The sequence below is a fragment of the Mauremys reevesii genome, linkage group 6 (genome assembly GCF_016161935.1).
Source record: "Mauremys reevesii isolate NIE-2019 linkage group 6, ASM1616193v1, whole genome shotgun sequence".
Lineage (NCBI taxonomy): Eukaryota > Metazoa > Chordata > Testudines > Geoemydidae > Mauremys > Mauremys reevesii.
Window position 1 is genome coordinate 28,391,931 of NC_052628.1, and position 23,728 is coordinate 28,415,658.

Genomic DNA, 23,728 nt, shown 5'->3' on the forward strand with positions numbered 1-23,728 from the left:
CTGCCATGGGCATGCACCTGGCGTGGTTCATCCCCATCCCCAATACCTGTCCTTTTTGCAGGGCGAGGGAGACCCTGGCATATGTCTGTTTGGAGTGTGCCAGGTGCAGCCAGCCCCCTTTTCCAACTCCTCCAGAACCTTCTCCTAAGGTTCTGGTTGCACTTTTCCCTGAACCTCCTGATCTATGCACATCCAGTCCGTAGCCCCACGAAGTTGTGAGACCTCCTCGTCAACCTCCTCCCGGTGTTGGCCAAAGTGGCCCTAATACCAGCAGGGGGATGCTGGGCGAGGCGGGTGCTCTGCGACGGTGGGGCCTACTTTTTTTCCTCCTTTGGCTCTTGTACCCAGGCAGACTTCCTCTGGGCAGCGTCTGTTGGCTCCCTAAGACACCTTTGAGGAGCGGTGGGTGCTGTCTGAGGTTCTCTGTGTAAGAAGAGCCATACTGGGTCAGACCAAAATTAATAGGCAGCAGGTTTAAAACAAACAAAAGGAAGTATTTTTTCACACAATGCACAGTGGAACTCCATGCCAGAGGATGTTGTGAAGGCCAAGACTAAAATGGTTCAAAAAAGAACTAGATAAGTTCATGGAAGATAGGTCTGTGATGGGCTGTCACCCCTGGGATGCAGTCTGAGAGCTGTGGAAACCGCTGGGCCCGTCTAACCACTCAATTGGGTTGGCCCTGCTCATACTACTTGGGGACACAGCCAGCCTAACCCAGGCCCTGTTATCACCCAACATGACAGCAGGTGGCGCCACACATCCAAACTGAGCTACCTGAGACAGCTGCTTCACTCAAGCCACTCAAATACATGCAACAGACAGCAGCCAATTTCCCAGCTTTCCAGACTCACACCCCACACTGGAGTATAAATCCAAAATTATACCCTCTTGCATTGCACAGGGAACTGTACAGCGCAAGGTCATAAAATTTTCCCCCCTCCCTCAATGTGGAGAGGAATATGCAACAGCCTTTGCCCCTGCATTATGATTCCCACATACTCCACTCCAACTCACTGGTTTAGATAAAGCACAAACTAGTTTATTAGCTACAAAAGATGGATTTTAAGTGATTATAAGTGATGTTAAATAGATCAAAGGAGATTACCTAGCAAATAAACACAAATGCAAACTAAGCTTAATATATTAGCTTGGATATGAATAGCAGATTCTCACCCTGAGAGATGCTACAAGCAGGCTGCAGATTCTTAAGGGACCAGCTGCACTTGCTTTCCAGCTTGGAATCCCCAGGTGTTTGATTCACAGGCTAGAAATCCCTTTAGCCTGGGTCCAGCACTTCCCCCAGTTCAGTCTTTGTTCCTCAGGTGTTTCCTGAGTCTTTTTGGGTGGAGACTGAAGAACACCGGATGATGTCACTCCCTCCCTTGTATAGCTTTTGCATATGATGGGAACCCTTTTTTCCAAAGCTTGGTTCCCAGGCCAGTCTGTGGAAAAATACTAAAGTGACTAGATGTCCCTATGTTATAGGGACAGTCCCACTATTTGGCGCGTTGTCTTATATAGGTGCCAATTACCCTTCCACCCCGACCTGATTTTTCACACTTGCTGTCTGGGCACCCTAAAAAATACTGACATCCCAAGATAAGAGTCCGGAGACATGTGGTCTCATCACATGACTTTGTGGAGTCAGAGCTGCCATTACTTACAGGCTGTCTGTAGCATTTTCAGGATGGTGGGAGATAAGCTTCTCCTAAGGCCTATTGTTTTTTTCTATTGGCCCATTGCCCTGAATAGGCCCTTCCCCACCCACTTTCTAGACTGAATGCATCTTGTCTAGTGGGCATTACCCAGGTGTAACGACATTTGCACTATAGATACATTGTCACTATTCATAACTTCAGATACAAAAAATATACGTCAAGGTTCCTTCCCCACTCTGAACTCTAGGGTACAGATGTGGGGACCCGCATGAAAGCTCCCTAAGCTTATTTCTACCAGCTTAGGTAAAAACCTGGTACGCTGCCACCACCAAGTGATTTAACAAGAAACAGGGAAAGGACCACTTGGAGTTCCTCTTCCCCCAAAATATCCCCCCAAGTCCTTACACTCCCTTTCCCGAGGAGGCTTGGGAATAATATCCTAACCAATTGGTTACAAAGTGATCAAAGTCCCAGACCCCTGGGTCTTTGGACAATGGAAAAATCAGTCAGGTTCTTAAAAGAAGGATTTTATTAAAAAGGTAAAAATCATCCCTGTAAAATCAGGATGGAAAATAACTTTATAGGGTAATCAGATTCAAAGAGCCCAGAGGAACCCTCTCTAGCCTTAGTTTCAAAGTTACAACAAAACAGGGATTAAACCTCCCTCTAGCAAAGGGAACATTCACAAGTTGAGAAAACAAAGATAAACTAATACGCCTTGCCTGGCTGTTACTTACAAATTTGAAATATGAGAGACTTGTTCAGAAAGATTTGGAGAGCATGGATTGATGTCCAGTCCCTCTTAGTCCCAAGAACAAACACCACCAAAAACAAAGAGCACAAACAAAAGCCTTCCCCCCGAAGATTTGAAAGTATGTTGTCCCCTTATTGGTCCTTTGGGTCAGGTGTCAGGCAGGTTACCTGAGCTTCTTAACTCTTTACAGGTAAAAGGATTTTGGTGCCTCTGGCCAGGAAGGATTTTATAGTATTATCTACAGGAGGGTTGTTACCCTTCCCTTTGTAGTTATGACACATACAAATAGGATAATCATATTCAGCAAATCATAAATCATCTGACTTATCTTGCATAAAATACATTATAATTATATCATAAGCATATAATCATAATATCACTGTGAAGAGTAAGGGGGGCAGTGTCATAAGGTCCATTAATGACTGTTAGCTAGGATGGGAAGGGATGGTGTCTCTAGCCTCTGTTTGCCAGAAGCTGGGAAATGGGTGACAGGGGATGGATCACTTGATGATTACCTGTTCTATTCATTTCCTCTGGGACACCTGGCATTGGCCACTGTTGGAAGACAGGATACTGAGCTAGATGGACCTTTGGTCTGACCCAGTATGGCTGTTCTTATGTTCCACCCCATCACAGGGTTCTAAAGGAATTCAGTAAAAATATTAGGCAGGTCTAAAGATAACCCACTGTAGATAGTTAAAAATTGATTAGCCACCAATAAATAAAATAATTGTTATGTAACTCAAAGATAGTCAAGTGGATATAGCTTCAACCTCATCCATTATACTCACTGCAAAAGACAAGTACCATCTGTGATGTTCCAGATAATAGCAAGGAAAAGTTTTCTGCAGGACAATGGGGAGTATTGTGGGGGATGGCAGCTGGGTGGCCTCTGATTGCCGGACAGCATATCTTGAGAGAGGTCTGTCAGGTCCTAGCCCCGCTCTCATTCTCCTAAATTAAATTCTATCTTAAGGGTGGACTGGTATAAATATCCATCATCCAGCTGTTCCATAATGGGGCAATTAAGAGGGTAAAGCTGGAGGTGAGAAGGAAAGAAATAAAATCTATGAAAGATGGGGAGGAACAGAAAAAGATAGACGGACAGACAAAAATATAGCCTAATAAATAGCAAACAAACCTACCAAGATAGGGAGAAGGGGAGGAGCTTAAACTTGTGGGAATGGTCAGTACTTCCTAATTGTTATACAGCATTTTGAGCCCATAGTACTAGGTGTCTTAGTTGTATTTCAGTCAGCTTGATTACATGCCATTCAGAATTCTGTTCTTTCAATAAGACTTAGACTCATCATGATATTGAACAAACCTTTAGCTGCATTATTGTAAAAACAACTGAGTGCTATCATGACAGGACTCGTCATTCCTAATGCAATTCAGTAAATTAGAAAACAAGAAGGGGATGGTAGACAACTTTTAGCCCTTCTAGTCTAACCAGATCCATTAACAAGATATTATTGAATTTCATTGCACCAGGAAATCCGCTGTGCAGTAAGTGAGGAAACAGAAGGAACATAAATTTGATTTTGAATCACAATGGATCCAGGATATCTCTGGATCAAGAACTAAAACTGGCAGTAATTATGAAAATAACTTTGTGAAACAAGCTCAGCTGGAGTTTTGGTTTGGTTTCAAGTTTGTAGCAGGGAAAAGGAGAAATGATGAAGAAAAGGAGGGGGTTAAAAAATTAAAATTTCTTGGTTGAAGAGATGTAACTGCTCAACAGAGATACTTGGCCAAATCTATAGAGTATGTAAATTGACATAGCTCCAGTAACTTAAATAAAATTATGCCAGTTTACACCAGCTGAAGATCAGGCCTTTCTGTTTCCCTATGATCACATTTGAAAACTTAATTAATCAGAGTTTGATTCTTCACTACTTTCTACCTTATCTGGTCATTTATACCTATGACAAGTGAGTGCCCAAAGGGTGTAAAATACTCCACAGTGAGAACTGCCTGGACACTGGTGGTGATATTGCACCAGCATAAACAGGAGTAATTCCACTGAAGCCAATGACAATGGTGTTAAATGTATATGGTGACCTGGTGTTAGATTAGAATCTGGCTGTGGTGGAAGTGGGGATGCTCTATAATAATTCATGATTACTGTACTGTGACCAGGTTATTGTGGCGTTTACTGTATGAATTATGATGATTTAACTGACTGTTGGGAAAACAAGCAGGAAATGGGAAAATGGCTTGAGAGAGACACTCATCTGCCAAAACTTAAGGGACAATGCAAGAGCTATTCGCTTTGATGTTCTGCCTCTGATCCTCTGCAGAGCTCACCTATCTGGTTTTGGGCAGCAGAGTCCAATCCTGGGAAAGTAAGAAGACAAAGGACTTCTGAGTAGAGTATCAACAGACAAAGGAAGGTAAATGGGGAAAAAGCAAATACATTTATTTAGCTGCTGTATTTTATGTCCTTTATAATTACTCAGGAAAGCAACTATATGTGTTAAGTCATTTCCAAAAGACTGAATTGTTTTTGCTTGTTTGTTTGTGTATCTGTAAAATGTGGAAACTACATATACAAAATAAATGGGGTCCTTTTCAAGACTGAATCCTACTTTATGAGATGTTATTTGTAAAGTACCAGTGTCAATTTAGTTGCAGTCACAAATTGCATAAAATAATTTGGTCATCAGGAAATGATCAGAGCCATAAAATCATTTCCTTATGGTTGAACTATTGCTGGTTTGACATTTTTCCCAGTACAGTGCCAGGAATTGCATCTCTCCCACTGAAGGTTATTAATTTGACATTAAATTACAATTTAGTTGGCACAAATAAAGCTATGGCAACTATTCTGTGTTTTTATGTTACGAACAAACAGGCTATTGAACAGCTGCTGGAAGCTTTGAATACCTAGGAATGCAGGTTTTGCCAAGGACTATTTAAAATTTTTAGTTGAATTTCACTGAATTTTCATTTTGTTTGATGTTAGTAGGATTTGTTCACTAACTTAACACAGTTAAAGTAGAAGCAATTATTCCATCTGTGAACAGGAAGCAAAGCCCCAAAGTAAGGGAGCCCAGGCAGCTACGGCCCTTGGGAAAGGAGCAACAGCCAAATGGCCATTAAAGATGAGCTCATTAACATCAATTCTGCAAGTGAGCACATACGAACTTGTCATAACAGCCCAAAGTCTGTCGGAAAACTTATGAATGTGCTCCTTTTTTGTTAATAGCCTAGATGTGCAGCCTTAATACCTAGCTTCACGTTGCTGGGATTGTGACACGGTGTGGGATGGTTGGTTGATTGTTGTTTATAGTGCCTGTGATATTGCAATACTATGCAGTAGCTTCAGGGACCATTGTGGTACATTTATGAATTATTTATATATGACTGTGTTCTACTCCATGGGGGAGGATTACTGCAACTCCACAGGGATTATTAAACAACAGGAATTACCAAAGGGATTATTAAACAACTCCTGAGAAGCACCACCTTTTGGTGTAGTTTATACAGAATCATAGAATATCAGAGTTGGAAGTAACCACAGGAGGCCATCTAGTCCAACCCCCTGCTCAAAGCAGGACCAATCCCCAACTAAATAATTTTATATATATATATATATATATATATATATATATATATATATATATATATACACACACACACACACACACACACTGGTACTGGTTCAGACTGGGTTTTCCAAAACTAGGAAACAAAAAAAAAAAAAGGTTTTTTGTATAAAAGGATTACCTGGAACTGACTTGCGGTCTTCCTTTGATTCAGTAGACAGGACCTTTGGTCCTAAACCGACCTCAACTCTGAAGAGCTCGAAGGGGTGTTGGCCTCCCAGATTCCCCATGTGCAAGTTGGGTGATTTCTGGTATGTTCAGTAAGAGTGTAAGAACTTTTTATTGTATTTTTGTTTTCTCTGTAATGCTTTTGTCCTATGAATAAATATACTTTGCTTTGGAAGAGCTGTGTGGTAACTTGTAATGGCTGACCCACACTGGTCATTGTCCTCAGAGAAAGCACAGCCCAGAGTTGGTATTTAGCAAATTGGCTTGCTGAGGCTATCACAGTGTATGGGAGAGGGCTGTGCAGCCCTTAAATCCGTCAGAAAGGACTGGAACACAGGGCCCTGCCCAGAGACAGGTAACTGCTGGAGGCTTGAGACCTGGCTGGGCACTCCTGGAGGGGGAAATGGGAATACTCCTGGGCATTGAAATATTGTCCTTTTGAGTCATCTAAGGCCTGGTCTATAGTAGGAAATTAGGTTGATGTAAGTACAGCACTAAGGGGTGTAAAAATCCACACATCTGAGCCACACAGTTAAACCAGCCTAACACTAGGCACAGACAGCACTAGGTTGACAGGAGAGTTCTCCAGTGGACCAAGCTACCACTTCTCATGGAGATGCAGTACCTACACTGACAGGAGAAACTCCCCCATCGCTGTAGGTAGCATCTGCACCGAAACTGTGCAGCTGCACTGCTGCAGCATTTTAAGTGTAGACAAGCTGTCAACAAGGCTTATAGCTACTGGTAGATGCACCTCGTCTCTAATCTCCGTCTCCTGGAGGAATAATGTGCTGTTTAATGGGTGTGGTGCTACAGGGGAGGGTTAGGCACAGATGCCAATGTTCATGGGTGCCAACTTATATGGGCTCGTGGAGCTAAAGCCCCAGGAATATTCAAAATCAGGGGCTCTGCTCCACCAATATTTGGAGCTAGGTTTCGCCCCTTTAAATCCCAGCCGCCGCGGGGAATCAGAGGGCTCTGGGCTGCCCGCTGCTGCGGAGAGCCCAGAGCCTTTTAAATCCCAGCCGCGGCCAGGAATCAGAGGGCTCTGGGCTGCCTGCAACCGCAGGGAGCCCAGAGCCCTTTAAATCCCAGCCGCGGACGGGAATCAGAGGGCTCTGGGCTGCCTGCAACCGCGGGGAGCCCAGAGCCTTTTAAATCCCAGCCGCGGCCGGGAATCAGAGGGCTCTGGGCTGCCTGCAACCGCAGGGAGCCCAGAGCCCTTTAAATCTCAGCCGCGGCTGGGAATCAGAGGGCTCTGGGCTGCCTGCAACCGCAGGGAGCCCCGAGCCTAAATCCCAGCCGCAGCCGGGAATCAGAGGCCTCTGGGCTGCCTGCAACCGCGGGGAGCCCAGAGACCTTTAAATCCCAGCCGCGGCCGGGAATCAGAGGGCTCTGGGCTGCCCGCTGCTGCGGGGAGCCCAGAGCCTTTTAAATCCCAGCCGCGGCCGGGAATCAGAGGGCTCTGGGCTGCCTGCAACCGCGGGGAGCCCAGAGCCCTTTAAATCCCAGCCGCGGACGGGAATCAGAGGGCTCTGGGCTGCCTGCAACCGCGGGGAGCCCAGAGCCTTTTAAATCCCAGCCGCGGCCGGGAATCAGAGGGCTCTGGGCTGCCTGCAACCGCAGGGAGCCCAGAGCCCTTTAAATCTCAGCCGCGGCTGGGAATCAGAGGGCTCTGGGCTGCCTGCAACCGCGGGGAGCCCAGAGCCCTTTAAATCCCAGCCGCGGCCGGGAATCAGAGGGCTCTGGGCTGCCGGCAGCAGCGGGGAGCCCAGAGCCCTTTAAATCCCAGCCGCGGCCGGGAATCAGAGGGCTCTGGGCTGCCTGCAACCGCGGGGAGCCCAGGGCCCTTTAAATCTCAGCCGCAGCTGGGAATCGGAGGGCTCTGGGCTCCCCGCGGCTGCCAGCAGCTCGGAGCCCTTTGAATCCCAGCCCCTGGCTGCTGATTGCCCCCTCCCCGGACCCCCACCCCGTATTTAAGCACCACTGGTCCTTGCCCCCGTTACCCACTTCCGAGACAACTGCCCCTTGGGACCCCAGCCCCTATCTAAGCCTCCCTTCTCCTTGTCCCCAACTGCCCCCTCCTGAGACCACACCCAACTTCCCGCCAGGACCCCACCCCCTACCTGTCCCCTGATAAACCCCCTGGACTCCCATGCCTATCCAATTGCTGCCTGTCCCCTGACTGCCCCTCCGAACCTCTGCCCCATCCAACCCCCCCTGCTCCTTCTCTGGCCCCTGGAACCCCCTACCTCTTCTCCAACCTTGTAATCTTGTGGCACTGACGCGTTGTAGCTTCATTTTATATCGGCTTACAGGGCGGGAGTGGGGGGGGGCACCACCATTTTGGGCCCCACCAAAAATTATACAAACCTGCCGCCTATGCCAATGTTGGCAGCAGGCTCATGGGCGGCCAGTGAACTTGGGGAGCCTGGCTCCCTACCCTTGCCTGAATGGGGGGCAAAACAAAATTAAAGTTAAAAAAATCAGAGCAGGAAACTTCAAACAAGCTGGAAATACTGTCTCCCGGGAAGGTTTTCGGCGGTGTAATGCCTGCGACTCGGGCCCCGCTCAGCCAAACGGGCAGCGATGGGCCGGTGGCGCGGGACTAGAACGGGGGCTGTGCCCTGTGATGAGACACGTGGCCCCTCGCCAGGGAACAGCAGCCTCTGGGGCACATCTACCCGCCGCCCCGCTTCCATACAGCAGAGTCCCCCGGCACGAACAAGGGCGCGGGTCTGGCAAAGCGGGCGGACGAGCCCGCTGGGAGCCCCGCTTCTCCTCCCCCACCCTCAAATCCCGCCGCTCCCAGAATGCAACGCGCCACACCGTTCCTGGCGGGAGACTACAACTCCCAGCGTTCCCCGGGCCAGCTGGTCCCAAGCGTCCTGTTGCGCTAAAGGTCATCGCTCCGTCACTTCCGGTTCGCGGTGCAGGCCGGGAATGCGAGTCGCGATTGGCCGGCGCCAGCCCCGCTTTTCGGCGAGCTGGGAGAGCAGGAAGCGGCAGAGCCGGCGAGACGGGGCGAGGGGCTCCTCGCGGTGAGTACCAGGCGGAACGCTCATCCCCCTTCGGGGCGCGCGCGCCTCCGGGGTGCGACCCGGCCGGGAGAGGGATTGAAAAGGGATCGATTTAATGCGCGCTTTGATGACGTAATAACGACTACAGGGCCCGTGGTGCCGCCAGGTGTCTGGTTCGGGCTGTTCCTTCCGCCCGGCTCGCGGTAGGGGCCTGGCTGCGCCCAGTCCCCCCTCGTAGTAGCCTGGTAGCCCGTCGTTTCTCGCCGACTTATCCGCCACCCGCGGGCGCTCCACACGCCTAGGCCTTCCGCCTTCCCCAGCTTCTGGCTCTTAGCGAACGCCCATTGGCTCTGTGTCCTGCAGTGTCGTCACCCACATCCCTGTGATTGGCTGGAGTGTATTTGATTGGCAGCAAGATTTCCCTATTGGGGGCGGGAGTTGAGGCCATGTGACCAGCCCTGGGCTGGGGCGCTGAGGTTCGAACCCTGTGAAGCTGTGTTCTTCGGGCACGTGGCAGCCCCGCCTGGCCCTGCTGGGCGTGAGGCAGGGGCGCCACGTGCCCTCCCCCACCGTGCTCTATCTTTCTGGGGGCGCAGAGGGGACGAGACACTTCCCACCCCACCGTGCTTCTGGGCGGGGGGTCACGACGTGGAGGGCGTGAGACGTGTCCTGTCCCACCGTGCTCCGTTCCTGCTGGCAGGGTCACAACACAGAGAGGGGAGGTGACCTGTTCCCGCTCCCCTTACCGTACTGCGTCCCTAACACATCCCGCCTTGCCTTATGCTCCATCCCTGCTGTGGCGTTGCCACGCAGAATAAGACATAATGTGCTTCACCATGCTCCGTCCCCACTGCAAGGGGACATAGTCAATTACCTCCTGTCTCACCCAGCTCCTTCCTGAGGGGAGATGATACAGGAGTATGACACCCATCTCCCCTCTGTACCCTCCCCCCTTAGGGAATGAAGTGAAATATACAAAGCTCTGTTCTTCTGTGATTTAGAGAATTTGCCTTCAGAACAATGAGCTGGGAATAAGCCCAGTTTGGAAAGTTTTTTTGGGGCTTTCAGACAGTTTTGAAGATAGGAAGCATTCTACCTCTTACCTCTACTTCTTACCCCCCATTATGGAGATCACTTAATGTTCTTTGTTTCTGGGGATACTTTACATATGTTCTGCATTTTTGCACTTTGGTATCGCTTGGGGATATTTTGCATATAGTTTGAACTTCCACAAGAGAGAAACCTGGTGTACCATGTAATGGACAAGAACCTTACAAAGCATGCAGTGAAGCATGGTTTCTTTGAGGTAAATTCACTGGTGATGTAGGTTGGTGAAACTCCATTAATTTCAGTGGAGATGAGACTGCTTAGGGCAGGAATTAATTTGTTCCCATTACTGCATTTTTTTCAGTTTGTAAATCTCAGCTGACCTGCAACTATAAAGATAAGAAAAATACTAAATAAAATGCAAAAAAACCCAAATCCAAATGAGTTATAATAGTGATCTGATGCCATGTGAGGAAAAGAACATTGTCATTACTGTCCACTCAGGCCAAACATGATAAGGCAGGGGTAGGCAACCTATTGCATGGGTGCCGAAGGCGGCACGTGAGCTGATTTTCAGTGGCACTCACACTGCCCAGGTCTTCGCCACCAGTCCAGGGAGCTCTGCATTTTAATTTAATTTTAAATGAAGCTTCTCAAACATTTTAAAAACCTTATTTACTTTACATACAACAATAGTTTAGTTATATATTATAGACTTATAGAAAGAGACCTTCTAAAAATGTTAAAATGCATTAGTGGCACACGAAACCTTAAATTAGAGTGAATAAATGAAGATTCGGCACACCACTTCTGAAAGGTTGCTGACCCCTGTGATAAGGCATTACTATTGTGTTCTGTGGAAGTGGTAAAATATGCACAGAAATAAGGGGGCAATGGTGTTAAAAAGGGGTTATATTACCTGTTATCTGAGTACAGCAAAGGAACCCCGTTTCTTCACTTATCAAGCTGTCAGCTGCCTCCTCCGATCGACCCATGATGCCAGCCTGTATTGCCCACTTGCTAAATTTTCAAACAAGAATTTCTGTGTTTTCTCTCATGCTGCCCCTTACACTTGAAGGAGTTTCCCATTTACATGTGCAAAGTTACTCCATTGTCCTTCAAAACCCTCCTTGTATCTCTCCTTTTCCATGCCTCCTATGGGTGTGAGACCCATCTATCATGCTGACCAATATTGTTTCCTTCTATTTCCCCATCTGTCTGCATCCATCTTTTGGCTCTTCTTTTAAACTTAGATTGAACTCTTTGGAGCAGGAATTGTCTGTTTTGTTTGTACTGCACCTAGCACAATGAGGTCCTGGTCCATGACTAGAGTTTCTAGTAATAATAATAATAAAAGTGTTATAAATTTACACCAGCACATACATATTTGACTATAAGTATTTGTTTAAGTTATTCTGAGGTGGATTTGAACTACCAATTACTACAAAAGATCTTCAGTCGTACTACTTTGTGGTGAGGTTTGATCAGATCATACAAGTTAAGCAGTAGTAAGTAGGTACTTGTTTGGGAGACTTTCTAGGAAAACCTGGGTGTGGAGACAGAGTAGTTGACACTGATTTTGGAGTCAGTACTCAACACCATGCAGCTTTGTTGAGGAGACACTGCACTGCTGGAGATGCTTCTGCAGATGATAGAGAAAAGTCATTAAAGATTCCATCATGTGTTTTGTAGCATGAAGCACTGATACGCACCATATATCAAATAGACTAATTTAAATCCTTATTAGCTGCGTATGTAGTGCAATGTATAAGGCCCAAGGAGACTCCTGGTAGTTTGTGTGAGGACCTGCAAGCTTCAAAGTCTTGTAGCAGCAGCCTTGCTAACTTGAACTAATTTCCATTTCTGAGATAAGAGAGAGAGTAAGGTGTAATCCCTATGTAATACACTGCTGCATTTTAATAAACAGTGAGAGGGAATCTTAAGCACTTGAGTCATAGAACTAGAGATGCAACTGCAGCTGGCAGGAAGACCGCTGCACCCTAGAATAATCTCCACTTACTGCATAGACACCTCAAATTGTATAGAAATAGGATATTTTTAGCGCCATTACTTAGTTTTTATAGATTCTCCATTGTCTCCTTTGAGTCTGGGAAATATTTGTGTCAGAAAAACCACTGTCACAATTGGCACTAGTTGGCACCCTTACTGGCAGTGTCATCAGTTTGTAAGGATTGAATGGGCATGGAGAATGGACTAATCTCTTATTCTGAGAGGTAGTCTGCCTGATGTGAGGGGTAGCTTTCACTCCCACTATGTTTACTGGACATGCTCTTTGGATAGATCAATGGCTTTTGGCTTCCAGGGCTATTGGCCTGACACCTCGCACATAAACTAAAATCACACTTTTTTCTTTTTTATTATGTATGAGCTGAGTTTTGCAGATTATTTGTACTTCCTTTCACAGGAGTGGTGATAAAGAGCATAGTTTTAGCTTTAGTTAGCATTTTATCTGTATATTCCCACCCTTCCACCTTGGAAAAATGAATAATAATTTCACCCTGTCAGTTAATTCCATTTCTATTAGACTGTGGTCTAACAAGAAAAACTGCTGTTTGGAGAATAAATGCGGTATCCTTGGTGTCCTGTCAAAATTTCTGCTTTGATCATTCATGTTGTCTACCTAAATTCAATTTTCCCCCTATTGGTACACTGAATACTTCACTTGGTATTCCAAAGTTTTGTTGTTTTGCTGTGTGCTTGTTATACTGTTGTTGTGCTTCAACTCAGAGGTAGCATTTCACTGGTATCATTTGGGATCTTTCAGGATGAAGGTCACTATTATTAGTTTATCTATCTGCTGTGTTTTTGAGTTTACCTGTGAAAGCCACAACAGACACATTGTTAATGAGGATTAGGAATAATGCAAGTCTTTTCCAAAATAATTTCAAAGCATTGTATTACTTTATGATAAATTATCACTTGCTATCAAATGCATTTCAACCTATGGAAATAAATCCTTCATAAGGTGTGAGTGTGATCACCTGGCTTATGTAATTCACAGGAATTGGGGTACTCCTGACAACTCTGAGAACTAGTAATGGAAACATGGAGCTTACTTGTCAGACTGATTCTTAACCGGTGAGGCTTGTACTATTACTCCATGGATGAGGAAAATGCAGCAATGAGGAAAAGATACAAAAAGTTTGGAAAAAGCAATTTCTGGAGGTTAAACTGCTTTTGAATATATAGAAGTTATAAGAGCTGGGATTTGGGTTTGTTTCCTGTGGTTTTACATTAGCAGAATCCTTGTGGCATTTTACCTGTTATTCCAAGTTGCCTGTCTATTATGTATCTTAGTTTCTACTTCTTATAATAGACATAATGATAGCAAACAGAAATAGATTTATTTAAGCAAACATTTTTATTTTTTTCTGTTTTGAGTTGGACATATTCTAAATAGGGCATTTTCCTTAAACAAACAAACAAAAAAACCAAGGAGGGATCTGTTCTACGGAGAAATAGGATAGCAACAGCTTTCCACCAGCTTGGCATCTGCGAAGCCTAATCCTATGCCTTGAGACAAATGTCTCCTTATCATAATAATAGAGTTTTGTCCCCAGGCTTCCACTCCACCTTTTTATTTCCATCCCACTCCACTTCAAGACACAAGCATGTTAAATACTTCCTCACCTCCAGCAGCCATGTATGAGGTCTTGTCTACACTTGAAATGCTACAGCACTTCAGTGTAGATGCTACCTATGCCAATGGGAGGGGTTCTCCTGTTGCAATAGGTCTCAAACTGGGGGTCATGACCCCTCAGGGGGTCACGCGGTTATTACGTAGGGGATCGCAAGCTGTCAGCCCTCAGCACCTCATTTATAATAGTGCTAAATTTTGTTTTTAAGTATTTTTGATTTATAAGGAGGGGTCACACTCAGAGGCTTGCTGTGTGAAAGGGCTCACCAGTACAAAAGTTTGAGAACCACTGCAACAGGTAATCTGCCTCACGGAGAAGCATTAGCTATGTCAATAGAAAAAAAATTCCATTGATCTAGTGCTGTGTACAAGGGGGGTTAGGTTGGCTTAACTGTGTAACTTGGGTATAAATTTTTCACACCCCAAAGTGATGTAGCTGAGCTGACCTACCTTCTTATTGTAGATCAGGCCTGAGAGTTAGCAAGCTTGGTAATGTCAGATGGATAGTAGTGGGTAGGCTCAAGGAATCGGCTCATGTTCAAAGGAGGAGGCCCTCTGATTCTGGTTGAGGAAAACCACGCATTTAGATTAATTATGAAGACTTTCTTCTAATCTTTCATGGAACTCTGTGGATCTCCATTTTGTGCACCCACACCATATGTTTCTGTCACAGCAGCCACCATGATACTGGAGCTGGCAATGCATCTCTAGTTTAATGTAAGATACTCTTTCTTCTGTTGTTCTCCCACATGCTATTCCCCCAGGTACTTAGCACCTAAGCACAGATTAATCACAAACTATAGATATGAAGTTTCATGAAGGAAACATCTTTGATGTGACTATTGCCTGGCATCCTATCCCCAAGCAGGAGAAAAGGTACAAAGACTCCATAAAGACACATTCAAACTTGGTATCTTTGTCTTCTGTCTGGAACCAATTGTTCTTTGAGCTGAATTAAGTTCACTCAAAAGACATTAAGTTCCTGCATTGGTTCAGATTTGCTTCTGAAGAAAGTTTGGGGCTGCAGCAGAGGGCTTTCCTTTCGACGCCCTTCAGTAGTGGGCGTCTTCTTGAGAACTCATTTTATACAGTTCCACAACTCAGAAAAGCCCTAGGTTAGGTGCAGAGGCTTATTCCAAATTTCTTTGCTGCTGTACCCCACAGAATATTTCTGCTTAAATAGAGCCTTAAGGGACTTAAGAGGGAGATCCTCCTCTCAGATTCACCTGGTTGAATTGAGCAGAATGATTTTATACTTCTAACATATGAAGAGCTCCCATGGACCTCTGTGTGAGAGCCACACCTGTAGGGGGAATAGAACATCACAGATGGGTACTGCCATGCAGATCTGAAAGAAGAATTTTGCCTAAAGTTATTTGGTTGAAATGTTTGCAGTTGTAATTATCTGGACTGTCTCTCCAAATATAGTAACACATACCCAGCAGATTAACATCCATTGTCCAGGTTTTAGGGTAGATTTTCATGATCTTTTCTGGTTGGTGACCCCTTAAAGTCAAAAACTTTCACAGCCCTCTTCCGCTTACTGTAAAAGTATCAGATAAGCCTGTATGACTTATTTGTGTGTATATTTTGAGAGGTTGACAGAGAATAGTAGATCCTGAACGGTAGGATTGTGCGGGAAGTGGGGGAGTGAGATTTTCTTTGCTTTAGATAGTAACCAAATTTTCAATCCTTTGCAACTCCCCTGAACTCATAGGTGAAGAAACATTTCCTTAATGGATACCTACTTCCTTCATTCCTCTACCTTCTTTAAACATCTTCTCTTCACTGAATAGAAAATTAACTTAATCTGTGAGAGTATTGAAGAGCCATTCTGCCATCAAATGGGCTAGCAGAGTTCCTCAAAGTAACCGTATCAAGATGCTGGTATTATCTTGCCAAATTTTTGCTGAAATGGTGATAATCAGTTATGTGGCCCCCCCACCCCCTTCTGATTGCTTTCAGGGAGGCAGATTTCTTTCCAATTTATAGAATGAAGAAGTAGACTTGCAAACGTTTTAGTCTCTGTCTATAATAAAGCCCTGTTTCTTTTTTGTTTATCGTAGTACCTCCTATCTGCTAGCTAAATTGCGGTACACCTATTGTTGATCTAATTTGGTAGTTATTAACAATCGTATTACTCTATTTCGTGGCCCTTTTTTAAGCACTGAATTTAATTAAAGCATTATGCTAATTAGTTCATGTTTGTATGACACATTGAAGATGTAAAACATTGAGTACTGCAGTATTCTTACTTCATTAATAATCTTTTGTAGACCAGTCCATTCACTATGGAAGCTGAAGAAACGATGGAATGCATTCAAGAATTCCCAGAACATTATAAAGTTATTTTGGACAGACTGAATGAACAGCGTGAGCAGGATCAGTTTACAGACATTACTCTGATTGTAGATGGTACGTGCTGTCATACCGAATCTGCTGATACGCAGATGCTTTGGAATTCTTCATTTTGATTGCCATAGATCAGACAATTGAAAATAAAGCATCAATGTATTTTATTCTGAGCCTGCGCAGAACACAAACTAATGTCTTCCAGTTTTATATAGCAGTACTACAAATTGCAAGTAGACTTTCATGCTGAATGATGTAGGAGATGTAACCTTTCCCTAATGTTCAGATGTTATGCTGAAATAATCAGCAGCATTGAATAATAGTGGTGTTTGTTTACTAGTGTTCATAGCAAAACAGAAATTCAAAATTGAATTTCTTAATGCTTTGACTAAACCAGCCTAGGCAGGAACACTTACGCCCACCATCAGCAGATGTAGATAGAAAGGGGAGGGAATAGCAAAACTCTTGTAACCTCATTTCCCTTCTTTAAAAGGACAGTCTGGGTTGAACTCAGTTCTTTTCCTGTCCCTACCAGGTGGAGATAATTCTCTGTTACCAAAGAACTAAGATTTTGGGGGTTTTTTTTCTACCATCTTTCTTTTGGTGAATTCCCTGCCTATAAGCCAGTCCTTTTCTATCAGGATTAGTGCTTTACAGTGGAGTGTTCAGTTTAGGGTGTTTTCCTTGTTTTTATTTATTTTTTTTCCCCTCACCTGAGCACTCTGAAGAGAGGAGACCACCTAGTTTTGGTGTATTTGGCCTCTCAAGCAAAAATGGTCCCACATGTAAACAGTCCTTTGATTTTGATGTATCCTAATAGTCATCATTCAGTCATCAATACCTACATATTCTGGTAATTGGAACCTTCTCTTTGTTACATGGAAGAAGTTGGAGCTCCGACTTTGGGTGAACAGACTCTTCTATCCTTAGGACTAATGGAAATAAAGTGTGACTGATGTCTTATGAACCACTCTTATTAATCTGAGTTAATAGAGCTTCTTTTCCAAACAAGGGGTTGAATATATATTGATAGAAACTATTTTGGAATAATTGTCCTGTTTGACAATTGTGTTTTATTAATTATTTCCAAATAGGTGTGTTAGATTCTGTTGTGGAGGGGGTTGTGTTTATGTTTGTTGGGACTTTCATACCCTGGAACTGGAGGACTCTTGCATAACTCAGCCTGAGGAGAAGCAATTAAACATGCTGAAAGTTATATGGGTCAGTGAAGGCCCAGGAAAATGTCTGCAGTAGCATGCCATGCAACAAACGGCATGCTCAGATTGCACTCTGCTACAGTGTCTTCACATACTGAATTCTGCAGCTTCCTTTATTCTGAACCCATTAGTGTCTAGCATGAATGCATGTATGTTGACTCAAAACATTTGATTTTTATCCATTTCCTTTTAGGTCACCATTTCAAAGCTCATAAGGCTGTCCTTGCTGCCTGCAGCCAGTTCTTCTACAAATTCTTCCAAGATTTCACTCAGGAGCCTTTGGTAGAGATAGAAGGTAACCTGTTGATATGACTTGTGTGACCAAAATACTTATAGTTCTGTAATGTTAGTGATACAGACTAATGTGCAGGCTTTAGTGGTACTAACCACCTTGTGAAGACCTAGCTCCATGGTGGTTGTGAGGTAGCTAATGCCACCAGAAGGCAGCTTCTTTCAAAGATAACATCTGAAGGAACAATTTTGAGGAGAGGCTTTTTTCAGTGTTAGTAGACACACGATGGAGACTGCTGTCTCTCTAAACTTCAGTACTAGCCACTTTAGCAGAAGGGGACTAGCAACCTTTCCAGTGATGAAGATAATGATATGTTTTACATTATGGGAACCCATAGTTCTACTATTAAACATGGCACAAACCTGAAGAAGCTGCATCAGACTCCATTGCATGCAGCTGTAGACTTTCTGAAGCCTATGAGAACATCTCATGAAGGTGATCTGCAAAAGCCAATAAGCAGGACATTGTGAACAAAAATCTAGATGGTGAAAGATTTGTTAGCAAAATTTACTTCTTATACATGTGAAATGTAACAACTAAAATCTGAAGAATTGCAAAAAAACCAATATATATTTACTTCTAAACAGGTGTAAGTAACATGGCATTTCGACACTTAATTGAGTTCACCTACACAGCAAAATTAATGGTCCAAGGAGAAGAAGAAGCAAATGATGTTTGGAAAGCAGCTGAGTATCTACAGATGTTAGAAGCTATTAAAGCACTTGAAATAAGGTAAGCGTGTAGTTTTTCCATTCATATTCTAGAAACATGGAATACAATATCTGAGGAAGATTCTTGTCAGGGTTGTTTGCCAATATTGTGCGGCATTGTTTCTTCTTCTCCTGGAACCTGAGTAGTAGCTATAGAGTCCTCATCCACCTCTTCTTCCCAAAGTCTGTAGCCTCCTCCTATGAGGGTGGGATGGAAACCATAAAGGGTAAAACTGAGCCTCAAACTCTGAGCTGGAACTTAGTGTCAGGGGACATGGCTCGCAAAGCCTGAGAAGATGTGAGTAAAAGAAAGTACAGCCCTTGGGTGCCCTTCCCTTCTCACTGCTCTCCGGAGGACCTTCTCTGCCTTCCCATTCTTGGAGTTCTGCTGTAATCTTCCCTTTGGCTATATGCACTGTTTCTCTCTCTCTATGAGAAGGAAGCCCATGACAGCCACCCCTACTTCCCATTCTGGAATTCACACAGGAGTTTCTGCAAGCTTGAGGAACATAAGGGGAAGCTGCTGTTTCCTTCTTATCCCACCACAAGGGTCTTTTCCACACCAGATAACAGTTCATTAACATTCAGCATAGTGGAGAGCAGACATAGGCCTATAGTTCCTGCAGTAGTAGTATTTACACTTACTGTATTACTTTGCTTTATAAAAAAAAAAAAATTAAATAAAGCTTGGTCACACTGCAGACTAGAAGCAGGGTTTTCAACATCAGTATTTATTTTAAAATATTTGCCCTATGCTTAAACTTTGCTGCCAATAAATATAGGGAAGAAGTATGGTCTTGTGGTAATAGCTGGGATTGGAATCAAGACTGCACAACTTCACTCTTGGATTGAAAAGACACTATCAGGATAAAAATGCATATAAAAAAAGGGCAAAAAAGTTACTTATATTGCAAATAGCTAATATGACTACAGTAGAACCTCAGAGTTACGAACACCAGAGTTACTAACTGACCAGTCAACCACACACCTCATTTGCAACCGGAAATACGCAATCAGACAGCAGCAGAGACCCCCAAAAAAAAAATCAAATACAGAAATAAAGGGAAAGTAGCATTTTTGTTTTTTATAGTAAAGTTTCAAAGCGGCATTAAGTTAATGTTCAGTTGTAAACTTTTGAAAGAACCACCAGAACGTTTTGCTCAGTTACAAATGTTTCAGAGTTATGAACAACCTCCATTCCCGAGATGTTTGTCACTCTGAGGTTCTACTGTATTTACAGTTCCTTTACTTCTTACAATTCTCTCAGCTTGGAAAATAGAGTGTAGTAGAGTTTTATTTAGGGCCAGTTTCAGGATCTAAGGCAATAATGTATATGTTACAATAAAGTTGCAATAAAGAATAAAGTTGCAAGGAAATAACTATTTGCTTTAAAAAAACAAAAAAACTTGTTTAGTAGTTTTAGGAATATTTTAATCTTGGATTTAGTTTCTTCAAAAATAAGCTTTTAACAACATTTTGGTGCTAAATTTCACTGGACAGTGTCCATTTAATTTCACTGTTTACCCATCTCTAAACAAAGTGTTAAGGCAAAAATAATATTTTATAATGTTACTAAAGCGGGGCAGAATTTTTCAGATGAAACTTTTTTCACTGAAAAATATAGCTAATGGGTCGATTAAAAGCATTTTGAAAATTCATATAAATTTTGGCAAATTGTTCCAGGAAAAAGTAAAAAAAAAAATAAAAAAAATTGCGAATGTTGAAACAAACCATTTCAACATCAAAAAGGAACATTTTGATTTTTCAGGCTACATTCACAAGGGGATTTGGGCCCATTGATGGAGGTGACATTGTCCTCCTTATGCCATATATTCATTGGAGCAGGGATGGAACGTGGATATTCCCCCTCCTCCCAGGTGAGTGCCCTAACCACAGGCCACCACCATCACCTCCTCCTCTGTTTTTTGAATTCCTTTGCTTTTTATTAAAAGGCCCAAACAAAATGTTTCTGACTTCCAATTCACTGAAAATTCTGGAAACCTGAACTGATTTTTTTTTTCCCCTGAATTTTCAGAATTGCCAAGAATCCATTATTTGCACAGCTCTAATGTTACTATGAGCTAAACTCCTTTGGCTTAAATGGGAGGGGAGTGTGGCGAGGAGATGCGTAGTGAGTTCCTTACCTCACAGATCTGCTAGAATCTGCATTTATTGAGCTTCAGGTGATACTAAAAAGCTCCTCTTTTCTCAGGCATTTCTAAGATATTGTTTTCAATTTTATATGGTTAGATGTTATATCAAATAAAACAAAGTACATTTAGATTCTCAGATGAAATGTGTGATATAAATGCATCACATTATGGTTTAAGGCCTCATTAACATTTTATATAAAGGGGAAAGGGATAGGTTGGCCTTCGCTATTTGCTACTCTGTAAGAGAGCTGGATGCTCTTCCTTATCCTGGCTTCTTACTTGCAGGCTGGGCTGCCAGGAATTAGGGTTGTGGTAAGGTAGTACCACTTTAACGCTCCACCATGCCAGCACTTCCCCCTATGTTATCATTCTGTGGACTTGGAACCAGGACTTAACCCCTCTCCTCCCGCCGCAACCAAAATAGTTGAATTGGTATACAACTGAGTGTGGACCAGTCCTAGACACCACATAAATCCTACCCAGTTCCTATTTTGAGAACTAAAGTCCTCGAGTTGGCCCTTCGCATAGGGGTGAATTTCACATTTCGTGCTGGCAGGCTTCAGTGTGCCGGTACAGTATGATGGATTTTGCGCTGCAGGCCTTGCAAACCAAATCCCACCACCACCATCTCCTGCTGGGTCCTTTTGGCTTCTCCACTTGTGTTCATCTACAGCAGCCTGATGTTCCTGGGATCCAACACCTTTGCTCATGGCCCTGGACTGGGGGTGGGGGGGTAGTTTTCACAAACATCTTACCAGTTGTAGTGTTTTCTTCTCCTTTTGGGACAGAATGCATAAAATATGTGCACAACAGTAGTTCTCTTTAAAAGATGACTTATTAAAATAGAGAAAAAAGTGGGATTACACTGTTTACTCAATATCTCTAGTTTTACACTTTACATAACCTAAACTAGATAAGGCATTCTGAGCTCAGTTACAGAGGTGATGGACAATCTTTTATGTTTAAAGACAGCTCTCTTCTTTTACCACCCTGTCAGAGATTCAACCCCACGCCGTTTCCTAAGAGAGACAGAGTGAGTTCCCTCTCCTCACCTCTTTTTCACGTATGTGGTCCTGGGATTGGTTCATTACCATATCATGTGAGGTAGTCACCTTTTTCCCATTTCCCCCATTGGAGTTTCTCTCCTCTGAAGCCTCATGTGTAGCATTTTCCAGGGCCTGAGTGTTTTTGTCTAACCAGTGAGGCTGATTGGTTTCTGATGGGCCTGTCCATTCATTGTTCTTGTGGATGGGTATTAGATCAGTCCAGAGTGGGTGGAGTATTTAAAATCTAAAACAAAACCTTGGTCATCTCACTTAGTTATAAAATAGGGACAATCACATAATAGGGCCTCCATCACAGGCCACACTCCATTAGCCCTGATGGTTCAGCAGTAAAGATTATGGATTAAGGATTGGTGCATTCCTGAATCTACAATGTAACCATCTGCAGGGTGTTTCACAGCATGCATTCTCTTCATACACTTTATTACTGATTTATCACGTATTTTGAATAATCTCATGTGTAATTTCAGTATATTGCAGGAATTATTATGTAGGTGGTTTTGGATCCTTACTGTGTTATATTACACACACTTTACAGGAACAAAGAAAATTCAGCACCACTAGAATCAAATTCAACACAAGGTACAAATAAAACCAAAAAGAGGAAGATAGCCGAAACTTCCAATGTCATCACAGAAACATTGCCATCTGCAGAATCAGAGCCTGTTGAAATTGAGGTGGAGATTGCTGAAGGGACAATTGAAGTGGAAGATGATAGCATTGAAACCCTGGAAGAAGTAGCTTCTGCAGAACAGTCTATAAAATATATACAGACTACTGGTACATCAGACGAGTCTGCTTTGGCTCTTTTGGCCGATATCACCAGCAAGTACCGTCAGGGGGAAAGAAAATGCCAGATCCAAGAAGAAGGTGACAATGCAACTGATCCTACATGCAAACAGGTAGAAGGTATTGAAATTGTGGAACTTCAGCTGTCACACATGAACAATTTATTCCACTGTGAGAAATGTAACCGTTCGTTTAAATTGTTTTACCATTTTAAGGAACACATGAAAACACACTCCACTGAGAGTTACAAATGTGACATATGCAATAAAAGGTACCTACGAGAGAGTGCCTTGAAACAGCACCTCACCTGTTACCACCTTGATGAAGGTGGAGCCAGCAAGAAGCAAAGACCTGGCAAAAAAATACACGTATGCCAGTACTGTGATAAACAGTTTGACCACTTTGGACATTTTAAAGAGCACCTTCGGAAACACACAGGTAACATTTCTGTATTTCTAGTATACATCTATTCCTTTGGGTTTGTGTTTGCCTGTTTTGTGGGACTGGGGGAAATAAGAGGGGAGTGTGTGCAAGATTTTTTTACAAATATTTTTCTAATGCTGTGTAGAATCATGAGACTGAAGAATGCTAGAAATGCTGGGCTTCCACGCATGACAAAATGTGAACAATCTATTTACATAGCAGTGAATGTAGATCTTAATGAATGCAACTTACTTAAAATATTGACTCACAAATTTCACTTAGCCACCTACTGAAAAATAAGCCTCCTAAAGAAATAAATGTGTTTTTAAATTTAGTATATTGTATTTGTTTTAAAAAAAAACAACATGCAAAGAGTGACACTCCTCTGAAAAACAAGTATCCAATTCAGGAATAAACTTGTGGAAACAAATTGACTTCCAGTTCATCAAAAAAAAGTGATATTCAGTAGAAAATTCGTCTGAAAAAAATAAGTCCACTGAGCAAACCTACCACATTGTATCATAAACCAGCAAAAAATTCTTAAACAAATGCCTACTAATATAGTAGTTTGGGTAAGCAAGTTATGCAAATATAGACAACATACAGTAGAAGATTAACTCTTTTGACACTTTGTGATTACTTAACCCGGTGGAGTTACACTGATTAAAAAAAGCCCTATGTGACTGAGATCAGAATGTTGCTTTTAGACTACAGTGGGTCATTACAGGAGGTAACTTTTTTGCTTTTTACTGCTTCATTTCCCCCCACCTTATACAGAGATTAAGTGCCTCTTCCATGATCCCTGTGAT

At 43.2% G+C, this 23,728-nt stretch overlaps 1 protein-coding gene across 4 annotated transcripts in view; it reads left to right on the plus strand.

Annotated features, from left to right (window-relative positions):
- The first annotated feature begins 9,101 nt into the window (after positions 1–9,101).
- Positions 9,102–23,728, plus strand: part of ZNF131 (zinc finger protein 131) — a 34,794-nt gene continuing 20,167 nt past the window's right edge. Inside the window, exons 1-7 of one of the 4 annotated variants that reach the window (XM_039545860.1) lie at positions 9,102–9,235; positions 13,284–13,447; positions 16,196–16,334; positions 17,682–17,783; positions 18,368–18,512; positions 22,246–22,609; positions 22,712–22,934. In XM_039545860.1, the coding sequence (XP_039401794.1) occupies positions 16,211–16,334; positions 17,682–17,783; positions 18,368–18,512; positions 22,246–22,609; positions 22,712–22,934 (958 nt within the window). In that variant the 5' untranslated portion in view covers positions 9,102–9,235; positions 13,284–13,447; positions 16,196–16,210. Of the gene's footprint in view, positions 9,236–13,283; positions 13,448–16,195; positions 16,335–17,681; positions 17,784–18,367; positions 18,513–22,245; positions 22,935–23,728 lie in introns of all 4 variants that reach the window. The other 3 variants (XM_039545857.1, XM_039545858.1, XM_039545859.1) reach the window with 3 other exon arrangements.